This window comes from Cottoperca gobio, chromosome 5, assembly GCF_900634415.1.
Source record: "Cottoperca gobio chromosome 5, fCotGob3.1, whole genome shotgun sequence".
Lineage (NCBI taxonomy): Eukaryota > Metazoa > Chordata > Actinopteri > Perciformes > Bovichtidae > Cottoperca > Cottoperca gobio.
Window position 1 is genome coordinate 15,427,613 of NC_041359.1, and position 14,736 is coordinate 15,442,348.

A 14,736-nucleotide genomic window follows, 5' to 3' on the forward strand; every position below is an offset into this window, starting at 1 on the left:
ATCATCAAACGAGGCCACCAAAACAATCATTCCAGGTTGTATGTTCGTCAGGTACGCCAGGATGTCTTTTTTAACTTTAAGAGTAATAAAAACAACAGAGAAACATCATCTCAAGGTTTCAATACACTTTTAAATTCAAAACAAGATTAAAAGATAAAGAAAATTCGTACTCCCTAGTTTCATATTAAGGTAGCCAAATTTGTCCACAACTCCATTTGTACCTGAGGTGGAAAAACACACACAACATGTGGTTTATCAAAAACTGGCCAAAAAAGAAACTAATCTCAAGATGCTCACCTCAGCTTTTTATCATATCACAGCATTTTCATCAGCTGATGGGAGTTTTTGCAATTATTGGAGAAAAGAAATTGGAAGTAAAGAGGTCAAAAGGATCTTTTTTTATGAGCACTTCAAGGATTTCCTGATGAAGATCATGTTTTATAACCGAAAACTTCAGTATGGCTGATTAATGGACCTTAAGGTGAGATTGTTGTCAACTGCTGCTTCCAAGTTCAAAAGCTTATTTGAATCTTTTAAAGAAAGTTTAAATAATTTACAGCACACCAGTAGGGGAGACCGGGGAGAGTTGTAACACTGTCAGTTTGACCAATCGGAAAAGAGCTACGGCTAACTTCAACCCACATGCTAAAACAGTTAACTATGTAATGGCTGCTCGGGGTGGGGATAGTTTTAAAGTCAGTTCTGGGTCTACAAAACCTGAACCCCAGGGGCAGCCATCTACATTTGCCACAACTGTGACAGTGATTGAACCCTATGGCCTATGTGACAAATGCACATTCAGGAATACAACTCTCACTCACACTCACACTCTCACTCACACTCTCACACTATCACACTCTCACTCACACTCTCACTCTCTCACACTATCACTCTCACTCTCTCTCACTCACACTATCACTCCCACTCTCTCTCACTCACACTCTCTCACACTATCACTCTCACTCTCTCTCACTCACACTATCACTCACTCACTCTCTCTCACTCACACTATCACTCCCACTCTCTATCACTCTCACTCCCTCTCTCACTCTCACACAATCACTCTCTCACTCACTCTCACTCACACTATCACTCACTCACTCTCTCACATTATCTCTCACTCCCACTCTCTCTCACTCACTCACACTATCACTCTCACTCCCTCTCACTCTCTCACACAATCACTCCCACTCTCTCTCACTCACACACTCACACTATCACTCACTCACTCACACTCACATTATCTCTCACTCCCACTCTCTCTCACTCACTCACACTCCACTCTCTCACTCACCACACTATCACTCTCACTGCCTCTCACTCTTACTCACACAAATTGTAAATAAAAGCATTATATTGTATTATATATTATTGTAGGTATAAATAATAGATTTGTCACTTTCAAATGTTCTCATCATTAAAAATGTTTTACTCTTTATTATTCAAAAGAGTTCTTGCATAAATTAGACAGCATGGATATCTTTTCAGCAAGTTACCTCTCATTGTTGCATGCGTTACAACTCACCTCATTAGTGGGTTAGGTTGTATCAATGGAGCTCTTTGTATTTGACATTAACTCACATAAAGTGTGATTGTGTTGAAGATGTCCAAGTGAGCTTTATTTGAACGAGACGCATAGGGTTATTATATATCAAAGTTTGAGAGCTCTAGCGAGAACAACCACTGAGCTACTAATGCTCAAAACAAAAAGTGTTACTACCGTCCCTGGTCTCCCGGAAACTACAGAATTTGCAATTTGAGTAATTTTACTCACCATTTACCACCACGACGTTCAGTCCTGGTCCCACATTATTAAACACATGACTCATAATGCTGTTGAGATACAAATAAGGTTGAGTTTCACACAGTCACACACATTGCCATCCTTAGTTAATTCAGGTACAACCGTATCAAACACGCACATTTTACCATCAAAACAGATCTTTGGTCCGACGACATTAGCTGCTCCGCTGGTGATGTGTAAAGCAAAATGGTGAGGCGGACAGACTCTAGAGAGGCTGCACTTTGGCTCAGGTGCTTTAGCAACTGAAAATGCAGATAGAAAAGTCCTTCTGATCGTTCAGGAAGTCATACATACAGTTAATGTGGAAGTCATGTAATGTTATTAACATGATTGAATTTACCTGTTCTGGAGTTTGGTTTTCTTTGATCTACGTCAATAAAGCCTGAAAAAAAAAAAGAACGGAGGCCGTGTTATCAAGATAAAACTGAATGAGAAGAGGTAGCTCAGGAATTCTGACGTAATAAGTAAAAATGAGCTCACTAAGAATTTTTCTTGTAGTCTCCAGTTGATCAAATGAATTGTTGGCAATCCCCCAGGTTATTAGGACGACAATGATTACAGCAACAATCTTAAAAACAGCTGTCAACCACAAAGATAGATGAAGATTGGCAGACGTACAACCAAAACGAGCTGAAATAAAGTAAGAATCTCACCTCGATATCTCATGTCTCCAATAAATCAGAGAACTTTCCGTTCCCAAAAGTAAATGCTGAGACCTTTGAAATGCACTTCAAGTAGTTCCTGTCAACAAGAAGTATTGTAGATACAGCAGCACTTTGGCACCTGATGATTCCTTTTACTATGCCTTCAAGGAAGGGTGTGCCACATAAAAAAACAGGATGTAGCATTATACACACGGCCACTCTGAACTAGACAATCAAGTTTCTGTCTTTTACAATGTCAAATATGAGACGGTAACAGATACTGTTTGTAGTGAACAATGCGGTTTGAAAACAGAAGATTAGGGAATGACTCGAAGAGGAGAAGAAAAGGCCACAAGCTTCATATTACAAATTGGATGTGTACATTTCAAAAACATATTTACAGAATCCGTGTCATTTATCAGTTTTCTATTTGTATGTACATGTTAGAAAATCATATGATGTGTGTCGAGTTATCGGTGTGCAAAAAAACGATGAACAAAAGTAATCTCTCACGAACAGCAAATTAATAAGCACAAAGACAAAATCTGTGAAGGAACTAAAACAGATGAGAAAATCTATTTACAAAACAACTTTGGCCCTCATTTGACCTGTTACAGGGACATATCTCTGCGATTAAAGCTGTTATTTTCAAAAGGCAAACCAGGTCAAGAGGAAGTGCAAACACTATTATGTTATTTCAATAAACAAAACAAAAAGGGCCTATATGGTGTGTTTGTCTAGGCATTTAAGTCTATTTTATTTGATGGATGGACAACACTGTTTGCACAAGAATTAGTGGTCACTGACTGTTCAAATGGTGAAAGGCATGATAATCCCCGAGGCCAAGCCCTCGTGTCAGTAAGCATCTGCACCGCTGATCCTTGAACAGTAGCTGAGTCCGAGCTTTCATCCGCCTGGAGGGGTCCAAAACTAAAATAGCATTTCCCTGCGGGCAGTAATGAACTAAAGTTATGACTGTTATTAAAGTCAGATAATAATAAGGTCATAATTTATCCATCAAGAAACAATGAGTAGTTGATCAGGGGAATTAAAAACCTCTGTGTGGTCATATTTTCACAAATTAACCACACTTTTACAGAAGGCTGACAAAAACCAACACAATGTTGGAACAGCTTCAGTAAACCAACTGAAAGAGTAAAGTATTAAACGCAGACTCTACGAGACAGGGAGACAAGATTATGTCACACTTTTACATTTGAATTCATATTAATTAATCAAACCACAAACTAAGTGCCACACAACTAAAGGAACAAACTTGAAAGCATGTTTCATATTTACAGTAAATGTGCTCCAACGTTACATGTTGCTATTTACAGCAAATGCCTAGAAACATTTTTCTGTCTGACAACTGGAAACTCTTTCCATCGTCCGCCTACATCTTGTCACTGGCTGCGTGTTTTTAGTGGCCATGTCGTTCAATAGAGGGCTGTCAATGTTACATATGAAATATTTACATTCTAACATGGTGTAATACTAAAGATAACCAGCAGAGGGTCTATGTGTACCACATGTTACTGATAAGAGGGAGCATTATGCTTTACATAACTGGATAACATTGTAGGAACAAAATATCCATGTTTTTCTAAACAATATGCCTGTCCACATAAGAAGATAAAGATAAAGCAGAGATATTCTTATGCAGGTCATGCGTTGGACAGAACAAGGACAATCCAAGCAGGTGGCGAACACATCAGCCAGTGCACAGTGTGAATACATTTAATAACCAACATAGATATAATGAACACGAGAAGATAAAATATTCGCAGTAGTCATCGTTGACATGATTCACACCACCATCAGTAACTGCAGAGGTCAACATAAATATTTCTCAAATGAACAGCAGGATATGAATTATATGCAGCATCAGTAACTGGAGAGCAAACCTCCTCATCAGATGTTAGAAATAACACTGCTGAGAGGAACAACAGATTGATTCCATTTCTTAATGTGTCAATCATACAAACTTAAAAGAGAGGACATAATGAAATGATTTTCTTAATAACGATTTATCAGTTCGAGCCGTCACCAGCATCATGTGACTGATCACATAATGTTCACTCGTGAGTCTCGAGCAGTTGGAGTTGTGGAAAATGTAGCTCTCAAAAAATATCACTCAACATCACTCAGCTGAGACGTCCATTATAGAGTCGGTGGACTCTGAACTCTACAGCAAATTTGCTTTAAGTGGGTTGATGTTAGCATGAAAAAGGGAAATATATTTCAAAGGGAACTGGCCAACTGGTAGAGCTAAGTGTGACTATGTTTTGCTGCAAGTCAATTAGGGAGTTTGAAACATCTGAAATGTCAAATCTCCACATGACGATTTGTATCATCGTCACTCATTCAGTGTCATTAACTTTCATGAACTAGCCGAAGGTGTCCATTCTTTATAATGCAACAACTGAAAATGAATTGCATTTATTACATTGCAAGTCAAAGAATGCTACAAAAAATATTATTTTGAGGTATATTTAACCACATCTAAGCAAATGATTGTCTTGCCGTTACATTATTGGTTGGCACCTACTTTAATTGTTTACATCGTTTTATTTAAATCCCTCCGTTCTATAACTCAATGTGTATTTATTTGACAATAATAGCACTTTGTTTACAATTTGTATTTGTTATTTTTTAACTAGATTCTGAATATTCATTTGTATTATTAAGTTAACTGGCATTTTAAATGAACAGTGGAGAGTTGATTCTCAGGGGAGGGGGGGGGGGGGGGGGATCAGCAGGATTAGCCTCAGGAGGCATAAAAGGTTCAGTTTCACTAAGTAAGATCCTTGATATTTAAAACTGGTGAAGTGTTGCTTTAAAGGTTAAGCCATTATTCACATTAAGTATGAATAAATAACACTAACAAGAAATCAAGTCAGATGAAGAATACAAATTCAGAAACATTTGGATCCACAGGTATAACTAATATATCGTCAGAAAATAAAAGAATCTATTTTATAGTTGATTAATCGTTAATGTTGTTGTTGTTGTTGTTAAGAAAGCAATGCCAAACATTCTTAAATGTGAGAATGTGTTGCATTTCCTTGTCTTAAAATAGATTACATTGAAGATGTTGGGGTTTTGGACTGTTGTTGGACAACACAACACATTTGATGACGTCACTATGGGTATTTTCTTACTGTTTTCTGAAGTTGTGTGGACCAAAGGATTCATCTATAATGAAAATACTCCTTAGCTGCAGCCCAACAAAACCCAATTCTTCCACAATAAACTCCTTAACAGCCAGGTTCAGCAGCATCCCCATCTGAGACCTAGTCCAGAAGATCCTGTCATGAGGAGAAGAAAAGAACATGACATGTGAAGTGACAAGGAAAGTAACAGCTGTGTCAGCTTGTACGGTGGGACGCATGACAGTGAAGGCTACAATCCGGGAAGCCGTGATGCACTGACCTCGTCTGACTCCTCTCCCACTGTGCCGGGCTCCATGTCACCTTCGCCCTCTGTCACTGCTGAACCCTGATCCTCCATTTGCCTCAGCTGGGAGTATCTGTATCTCGCCTCACTGAAATAAAGTTATGTAACAGACGGGGGGGGGGGGATGTGTTTATACTGCATTAACATTTTTATATAACCTTGTTAAGGCTCATTAATAAAGTCTGCTTACTTGACTGGCAAGCAGTATTTTCGGATGATCAATAGAGCAGCGACTATTGCCGCCACAGAGACGAAGATCACCGATGCAATAACCCCCGGGTGAATTCGCCTTAACCCGGCCTAAAAAGACAAATGAATCCAATCCAATGAGATCTAACAGTGGGGTAGTTAAAGAGCTCATAAACCTAACAGCTCAGTTCATGATGTGTGGCTCAGATAAAAAAAGGAAATACGGGCAGGAGATATGACAGCTGAACAGCGTGTGTGTTATGGATCACACTGGTGTATGACCCAAAAGCTCAACAGCAGGGGTGTGAATCACGGGCCAAGCAGGAAAGCGGATGCAATTTTGACAATATATGATCACTCACGTCAGAACTATGATCACAAGCCAATATCTTTTAAAAAGGCAGAGCTATGACTCGGGTGTAGTCATAGGTAAAGGTGCAAAAACTTTAATCTTCGTGGTGATAATTACGATCCACACGGGCTAAAAGGTTACAATTCAACAATTATTCACACATGAGGAGGTGTTAGATGTGAAAAACAATGAAACTGTGATGAGATATCGCGACACTATTATTTGTGTAATATCAATATATTTTTGGCCTCTCATCGCCTAATTATACTTTATCTTTATTCAAGGTGCTGAATTGCAGTCGAAAGGTATCTTTTAATGTCTGATTTGTAGCTTCCTATTAAATTCATCGAGCATATGCCCATATAGTGTGTGCAGAGACATCATGAACGGAGACACATGGACCCAAGGTCAGCTACATCCATTATTATTACAGTACAGTCTTTATGAATGTATGTTATTTCACTTAGCATTATGACACTAAGTGAAGGGAATTTGGCACCTGGAATCCAAATAAATAAGTAAAATAGTGAGTATTGTGTAATAAAAAAAAGAGCCTAACATTAAGTTTATATGATTTCCTCTGAAGGTCATCCAGTTTAAGAATTCAATGTTTGATTGTTCAACAAAAAAAAGACTTTTTCCCCCTCATATTTCCACTTCCACATACTGCATCAACACGTTTAACATCACAGACGCAGTTTAATGCACATTTAATAAACAGCAACTCTTAACACCACGCAATAAAAAAATGAATTGTTTGTATTGAATGTTTAGGGATCACATGTTATGTCTTGCAAACCAATCACCATTAGGCTACCGCAGGAATTTGACGGATGTAATTGCCATAACTGTTCACATATTTACCTGTTGTGCTGACATCCTTGCGACTTATCCCAAGCCCCAAATAGTCGGGGAAACTTGTAACTGTTCAATGCAAATGTTTTGTGCCTGACTGTAACCGCGCTGGGTCAAACGGCATGGTTGTTTACTTCCTGGTTGCTCTCACCTGTCAACCGTTCTCAACGCCCCAGCTCAGGAAACGTCATGTGACATTTGGTTTGCTTGTTTGTGTGTCACGTGGCTCTTTTACGCCTTCAAAACAGTATCCAGGTTTAGTTTCTGCTGCACGTAAAACATTATTACAATTAAAAAAAAAGACACCCTCTGGCTTAAAGTGCCACTATTTCTCCAGACAAATGTTCACAGATGATGAACCTACATTTCTACACTGAGTCATGCATCATAAGACAACACATAATGTTTGATGTTTAAAATGCAACACTGTTAAACATATGACAGGTGCTTAAGTACAGCATGTGTCTTCCTTAAGGCACTTGTTTAATTGTGTGTCTAGTCTGTTGTTTTTCTCCATTTCCAAGATCATGTTTTGGTAAGCATGTTGAATACTGCACATAAACTGTGTTGATTTAAAAACAAAAACAAATTCTGAACACATTTCTCTGACAGCTCATTTAATGACCTCGTCCCAGTACGCCGGCTGGGCCAACCGAATGGTCAGTCACTGATCCAGTTGGGGGTATTGTTTGATTAAAACTACTGGGAATCACAATGTGATGAATGAATATTAGTTTTCCTCTTCTTTTCATTTCATTTTTTTCCTGTCACTGTTAAGCGACAATTCATCTCAGGCTGAAAATGATGAATTAATCTCGTGTCAGCCGTTCATCAGGTGTGATCAGTGTTTTGGCAAGACTGATTAAAAGACCTGCCAGCCCCATGAGCTCCCCGTCTGTTGTTAGTGCTGGTTGCATAAAAAAAAATGACTAGTTACAGGATCACCTGTGAATACAGTTATTACAACAAGGGAACATTGTAACAGTGTATATATATCTATATCTAGATATACACAGTATGTAGTATTTAATAAGGATTGCCAGCATTGCCAGGACACATGGTAACTTCAATTCATATTTAATTCAAACATATATACACATACATCAACATATTTTCAATGACTTTTATTTCGACAAAATGACCCATACTGTAATACTAATCCAGGCTAAACCTACATGTCAGAAATCTTCTGAGTAAAACGAAGCTCCAGGATGTTCTTTCAAAAGGCTCACATATTCATTTGGTAGCCAAGACTTCCAAAAGGACTATTTCTAGCATCAGATGTGCTACTGAATGGGCAACTACTCCACTTCTTGCAAAAAGCATGCATCTGATTTATTTAGTCCCACTCCATTACACACTAACAAGACACAAAGCTCCTGTTTGTTTCTCAAAAACAAAAGCAGCAGCATGGAAATATTTTTATGAATGGGTTATTCATTCCCGATCAATAAGCGAGGCCTCAAAAAAAATGGATGAATCTATTCATCCCCTGTCAATAACTTATGATTCAATTATTTTGATTCTCTTGGAGCGTCGAGTCAAGCTAGTTCATAGTACTTCCCCGTCTTTGGATCGAAGTAGCAGTTCAGGCAAGGATCATAGAGCAGATTCAAATACTCGTCCTCCTTTTCCGGTTCATTCAGGGACTCATCCCGTCCTGCAGTGACGCAAGAAGATCACTCTGCAACACTTGATAGTAATTGTGCAAAACATACATGTAACAGTGGAACAGTATTTCAAATCAATGAAGTTTGCAAGGATAAGATAAATACATACAATTAATATGTATATTGTATTTTCTAAGTACAGTAGCAAAGGCGTGCCAGATATGAGTGAGGGCCTACTCTATCAGCTGGTAGTGGAATGAAATGAGAAGCTCGGATGGTGAGGTGACCTTCAGACTCCGGTGGATTTAAAAGTTTTCTGTCGCTGCCATTTTTTCCTCTCATCAATCAAGACCTAAGACACCCCAGTCCCTGTACCACATTATGAAGCCGTAAAGACATTCCCTGTAATCCCCGCTACTTTAAAGTGTGAGAATTTAGCTGTTAAATTGACAGGCAGTTAAATGCTAAAAAGGTTATGGAATGCTCCAGGAGGAACATTTTATCTTATCAGAACTTCGGCGACGATAATGAAAACTAATTATAAGACACATTGTGTAAGAGGTTTAAAAATGATGTTGTAAACTCAAAAGGTTTCATCAATTAACCTTGCCGATGTGTCTTGGGGGTTCAGACCTGTAATGAGCCTGTCTCTTTTGACCTATGGAGTTATGTGGAGGACAGAGAGCTCCACTCTCGTGGGTTTTTACTCTTAATTAGATACAGTTTCACACGCTTTCCCACCGTGTTGAGTGCAGTCTTTAGGTGGAAGCTTGGACACCAGTGGATGTTTCCTTCAGTTCTTTGCATTTGCACAATTAGTGTGGTTAATGTTAAGGCATTGTATTGTTTGCTCTCCGCCTTACTTTAAAGGACATTAAAAAAAGCAGTTTGGTGGGCAAAAGGATCACAATTAATGTTACTGTACCTCCGATTAGATCTTCCAAATTGTTCCATGTGTTGCCTGACCTTCTCAGCTGGCTGGGAGGCATAATGGGAGGGCTGAGCACGTCCATCCACTCCCTAGGTGAAAGACCATAAAATCACACAGTCATGACAACACATGCCATTACACACACCATCCTACTGTACCATGCACATCAAATTGCCTCCATATGACATTTTAACAATGAAGTCGCATCATTGTGTGCTCTCAGAAGTCCACCTAAGCCCCCATTGTCCTTGAGCTACTTCTCCTGCACACTTAGCCTCGCCGCCTCACAGTTTTACCTGAAGGATCATTTATTTGATTCCGACTCAAGCTGTGATTTCCATGTGTCCAAATTCTGGGCCAGAGTAGGAGCCTAACCTTGCCTGTGTCCGTGGGAGCGGGACTTACTTTCTCTCTAAATGAATTTATCTTCCTGGTCTGAGAGCTACACAGGCTACAACTACACATCAATCATTTCCCAGTAAAGTGCAACACTGCTCTTTTAGTACGGAGCAACAGATTACATGAAGAGAAAAAAGGCCACAAGATGAATTATTACATGAAAGCACTGCAGGATTCATTTGTCTAACAGAATTCATAAAAACGTTAGGCTATACATCAGTTGCACAATTATCCGTTTACATCTTTGGCCTCAATGACTGACTTTTCAGTCAATGACTGGAATTGGATCTTCTGGGGGGGGGGGGGGGGGGAATTGATTCTCCGCGCAACAAAAGGAACCAAGACAAGTGGGGAACGTGTTGCCTTCTGCTCATCGTTCGCCTCTGGACATAACATCTCGTAAGTGCACATCATAGCATATTTAACGAGGTACTATAAATCTTCTTCTGTACAACATTTAGCTGACATCAGACAATTTAAAAGTTCATTATGAATGATTGATAATGTCCCTCCCTCGGAAAGAAAAAGAAAGTACATTCACGAACCACTTTATAGTATGTTCACTAAACTAACATTTTGACATGTTAATACTTTCAGCAGGCTGCACTTAAAACATTTACATTTCTAATATCTTCTCAGATTAATTTTTACTGTTGAAGACTAAAGAGGATTTGATTTTTAATGCGAGCCGATGAATCCTCCTTGTCGTTATTACAGTCAATACTATAATAACAGAAGTAATGGTCCTTTTGTGATATGATATCTGGAAATAACTGCACTAGTAAAAAAAACAAAAATACCAAAGATGACAACGCTGCCTCAAATAACTGTTAGATAGTATGTCAAATAAACGATATTGTAATAACTGTATGAAATGGTTAGAAGGAAAACGCACAGCTTGCTATAGAGTAGGCCTATATCTCATCTCTCCATGCATTTACAGTGAGCCTGAATTATTTCTTCATTTCTAACCTCATGCCTTTAAAGTGATAACGTACGTTATCTCTATTGAGGCTCTGATTTTTCTTTCTAACAAAAGGCATTCACCCCACTCTAACACCGCCTTCACATTTTGATTGGCAGGAGCATAGCACAAAAGTTAAATAAAGCAATTTACAAGGACAAAGGCCTCCGCTACGGAGCTGCAAATTGAACTTCAAAAAGTTAAGAGAAACACGGCGAGAGGGATTCAATTCTTAAGATTTTCAACTAATTCTAATCCAGATACGGAAGAATGTGTGATAAAGGGAATAAATGAGTTTGATTTCATTTGAGTGAGCACATTGTTTTTGCACAGCAGTGAAGTATACTGAAATGAAGCCTTCCAAATATCTCCCAGTTAAACACTGTGTTTGTCTGACGTCCTGGTAATTGTACTGGATTTCACAATTGTCTTTATTGTGAAAACAATTGAATTGCTACTCCTGGTCTCTGTGACAGCCTGCTTTGTGTTTTTACATTTGGTATTCCAGCCAAAAGGCAGACACAAGCAAAGAAACATGTAAAAAAAAAAAGCCCTGGCAACATTAAGCACAGCAACAGGAGCGTTTTAGCTGTCAAGAAAACTGTAGCTTTCAACGGCGAGGAAGCCTTGCAGTGATGTCAAGATGCTCAAATAATACCCTGATAGAATTCATTATAATAGTGTCTCAGAATGCAATTCCTAAAAGAAAAAGGAGCAAAGACAACGACAAATCCTGTGCAGCTGCTCTTCCGATATGTAAATCAAAGCCAGCTTGGAAGTCTTAATTCAGTGGTACAGCTGCGGCTGCTGTAGTGCTCCGTGAGGCACGTCAGCGAGTGTGTTTGAGGTAGCTGTCAATAGTAATATTCATTTCAGTGGACATTCAATCAAACAGCATAACCCCACTGCATATTTAATCAGCCCCGAAAACATGTAAGCATTGAAATATGAAAATATCCAAATACATGGGAGTCGACACATGTTCACAACAAGCTTTTCATCAATAAATCAAAAGTGTTAGAGGAGGAGGTGGTTGCATATTTGAGTAGCGGATCTATGATGCAATCCCTTTGTTTTATTTTGTAACATGCTGCATGATTGTGTACACCCACTATGATATGGAGATGTGCAGAGACAGAGCTCGGTGAGGTGAGGCAGGGTCTCCAGAACCCTCCGAGGGCAACCAAGCAACGGCGCTTGTAAGCCTTTAGATACAGCGCAGATAGAAACGTGCGATATAGTATTATTAATGATAGTATTGAACGGTTTCTTCTACCTCGTCCTCTTGATTCAATATATTAAACCTGCCTCCAAGAGCTATTTTATTACATAAAAACTGATCCGACTAAAATGTCAATTAGGATTACACTGAACATAATTCTATTTCATCTCGTCTGGAAAACGACGAAGACCATTTAACTTCATTTAAAGAAAAGATTCCACTCTCATATCACTGCTACAGAACAACAATCTATAATGTCACACACACACACACACACACACACACACACGATGTACCCACTTTCTCTCATTGACAACTTCTAGTTCAATTTGGTGGTTTCTGGAGCGATATAATGTTCGTGTTCATTGTATATGCCTGAAGTTGATATTGGATGCAAAATAATAACAGTTGTAAATGATGCTGCCAACTTCTGCACGGGAAGCGCCTCTGTAGTTTATAATGCAAAGCAGCTGGGAGACTTGTTCCACCTCGTTTGACCTACAGCTTCAAAACAGAGTAAAGTTTATGTTCTAACCTCAAAAAGAAAAAACATATTGATGTGAATGAGTCTTATATTCCTGGAGGAGGCGTTTGCTTCAACGTTGATGTATTTCTTCTTGTAGGACCGCTGAAAGGCAGCGCTGAATGCTGAGTCTAACCCTTGCTTTGGCTTTTTTTTTAAGAGACTTGAACCAAAAAACTTTACGTCTAACATTAATTATCTAGAATATAAAAAGTGTCATAAAAAGCTGCCGGTGATGAATCTGACAAGCGTGATAATAAGTGAGTGCGCAGTGGGACATTTCTGCAGAATGAAAGATGTGGACTAGTTTAAGGTTTGTTGAAAAGCTGACGCTAAACTGAATTGTTGGCTTTAAAAGGTTGAATAGTGCCCAGTAATGTGCGAAAGATGTGGAATATTTTAAGGGTTGTTGAAAAGCTGACGCTAAACTGAATTGCTGACTTTAAAAAATGTAATTATACCCATAATGTCTGAAAGATGTGGAATATTTGGAGTATGAATAAGTCGAAAAAAACTTTCAAAAAGCTTGTGTGTGTGTTTCAAACTGCAATAATAACAATTACATTTCGCCATCGTGATGGTGACTTTAAAGTGACTCCTGTCCCAGAGCGTCCATTTCATAGATATTAAGCTGAAGCGCCGCTGTCAGTCTCCTGCTTATAGCTTAAAGACCGTTACTCCTGTCGCTTCATTTTTATACAATGAGAGAGAGGAGACCCTGCTGAACATACTGTGTGAAATGTGTGCACGTAGTACAAAACATTAGAGAATTAGAGAAGGTTAGAAAAGTCCATGTTTCTATTTCCCTCGTGAAATTTCTGGTTAATTAATATAGGATTTAATGCAGCAGAAGGATGGCACTCTCGAGGCTCACAGTGACACAGTGTGTTAGTCCATTTTCCTAAGTTTTAAAGTTAAAATGATGTATGAAGTAGGGCTGCATAATACTGGAAAAAAACAGACTATTCTATCCTGCAATATATATATATAATGTATTATATATGAAAACCATTTTTCACCAAATGACAACAAAGAAACTGTTTTCAAACATCTGTAGCCAAATTATTTCCACACGACTGACGTTGCGTTTGTTTTTGCAACCTCATCTTCCTTTTCTGTGTGTTTCTACTGTTACTGACGAACACTAACGGGGCTTGTTTTGGTCGTTTGATAAAATGATCAAAAAGGATTGTGATTGGAGGTTTGCTGTGTCTGCAGAACTGTGCAAGTTTTCCTTTTGTATCAAGCAGCAAAGAGTTGTAACATGACGTGTTTGAGTTCATTTAGCTGTTACTGAACAGTCCACCTCTCGCACACTAATGTAAAAATCCCCGTAGATGTATAGAAAATTGCATGAAACTTGAACTATGATTGTGTGAAAGTATGAAAGATATGAAAAAGTTGAATTAATGTGAGAAAATTAAAGTTTGAATAGAGTTTCTACGTTTTCTACTATTTGGAAGAGGTTGAATGGGTTTGAAGGTTTTTCTAATTGACTTCAATTATAACAAAACTTCAAACAATGTTGGATATTGTGAAAAGTTTTAATGGGATTTGAAACGTTGAATAATACCCAGAATGTATTAAAGATGAGAAACATTTGAAAGTTTGAATGGAGTTTCTATATGGATGTCTGTATGAGTAAATAAGAGTTGTTTTCTGAGAGTATAAATAGGTACGGTTGATAAAAGTAATAGCAATAATGTCCTAATTGCTTCCAGTGTTCACGCCCAATAATCTGCACTTGACCTTAAAAAAAATGACCTTTAACTGAAGAAAACTACAAT

At 38.5% G+C, this 14,736-nt stretch overlaps 2 protein-coding genes across 8 annotated transcripts in view; both read right to left on the reverse strand.

The window, feature by feature from the left end:
- LOC115008361 (protein FAM3C) overlaps nucleotides 1–7,484 on the reverse strand; it is an 8,328-nt gene extending 844 nt beyond the window's left edge. Inside the window, exons 1-12 of one of the 3 annotated variants that reach the window (XM_029431925.1) lie at nucleotides 7,310–7,484; nucleotides 6,095–6,204; nucleotides 5,881–5,992; nucleotides 5,610–5,756; nucleotides 3,256–3,394; nucleotides 2,458–2,609; nucleotides 2,285–2,383; nucleotides 2,145–2,186; nucleotides 1,923–2,046; nucleotides 1,775–1,833; nucleotides 171–221; nucleotides 1–74 (exon numbers count right to left, since the gene is read on the reverse strand). The exon at nucleotides 1–74 is cut by the window's left edge and continues 11 nt beyond it. In XM_029431925.1, coding sequence (XP_029287785.1) covers nucleotides 1–74; nucleotides 171–221; nucleotides 1,775–1,833; nucleotides 1,923–2,046; nucleotides 2,145–2,186; nucleotides 2,285–2,383; nucleotides 2,458–2,470 — 462 coding nt within the window. In that variant the 5' untranslated portion in view covers nucleotides 2,471–2,609; nucleotides 3,256–3,394; nucleotides 5,610–5,756; ... (1 more) ...; nucleotides 6,095–6,204; nucleotides 7,310–7,484. The remainder of the gene's footprint in view (nucleotides 75–170; nucleotides 222–1,774; nucleotides 1,834–1,922; nucleotides 2,047–2,144; nucleotides 2,187–2,284; nucleotides 2,384–2,457; nucleotides 2,610–3,255; nucleotides 3,395–5,609; nucleotides 5,757–5,880; nucleotides 5,993–6,094; nucleotides 6,205–7,309) is intronic. The other 2 variants (XM_029431926.1, XM_029431927.1) reach the window with 2 other exon arrangements.
- An 877-nt stretch (nucleotides 7,485–8,361) lies between these two features.
- The window catches only part of cfap20dc (CFAP20 domain containing), a 28,248-nt gene continuing 21,873 nt past the window's right edge, over nucleotides 8,362–14,736 (reverse strand). For all 5 annotated transcript variants that reach the window (XM_029431963.1, XM_029431959.1, XM_029431961.1 and 2 more), the window contains 2 exons: nucleotides 9,836–9,930; nucleotides 8,362–8,960 (listed from right to left, as the gene is read on the reverse strand). In XM_029431963.1, the coding sequence (XP_029287823.1) occupies nucleotides 8,842–8,960; nucleotides 9,836–9,930 (214 nt within the window). In that variant the 3' untranslated portion in view covers nucleotides 8,362–8,841. The remainder of the gene's footprint in view (nucleotides 8,961–9,835; nucleotides 9,931–14,736) is intronic.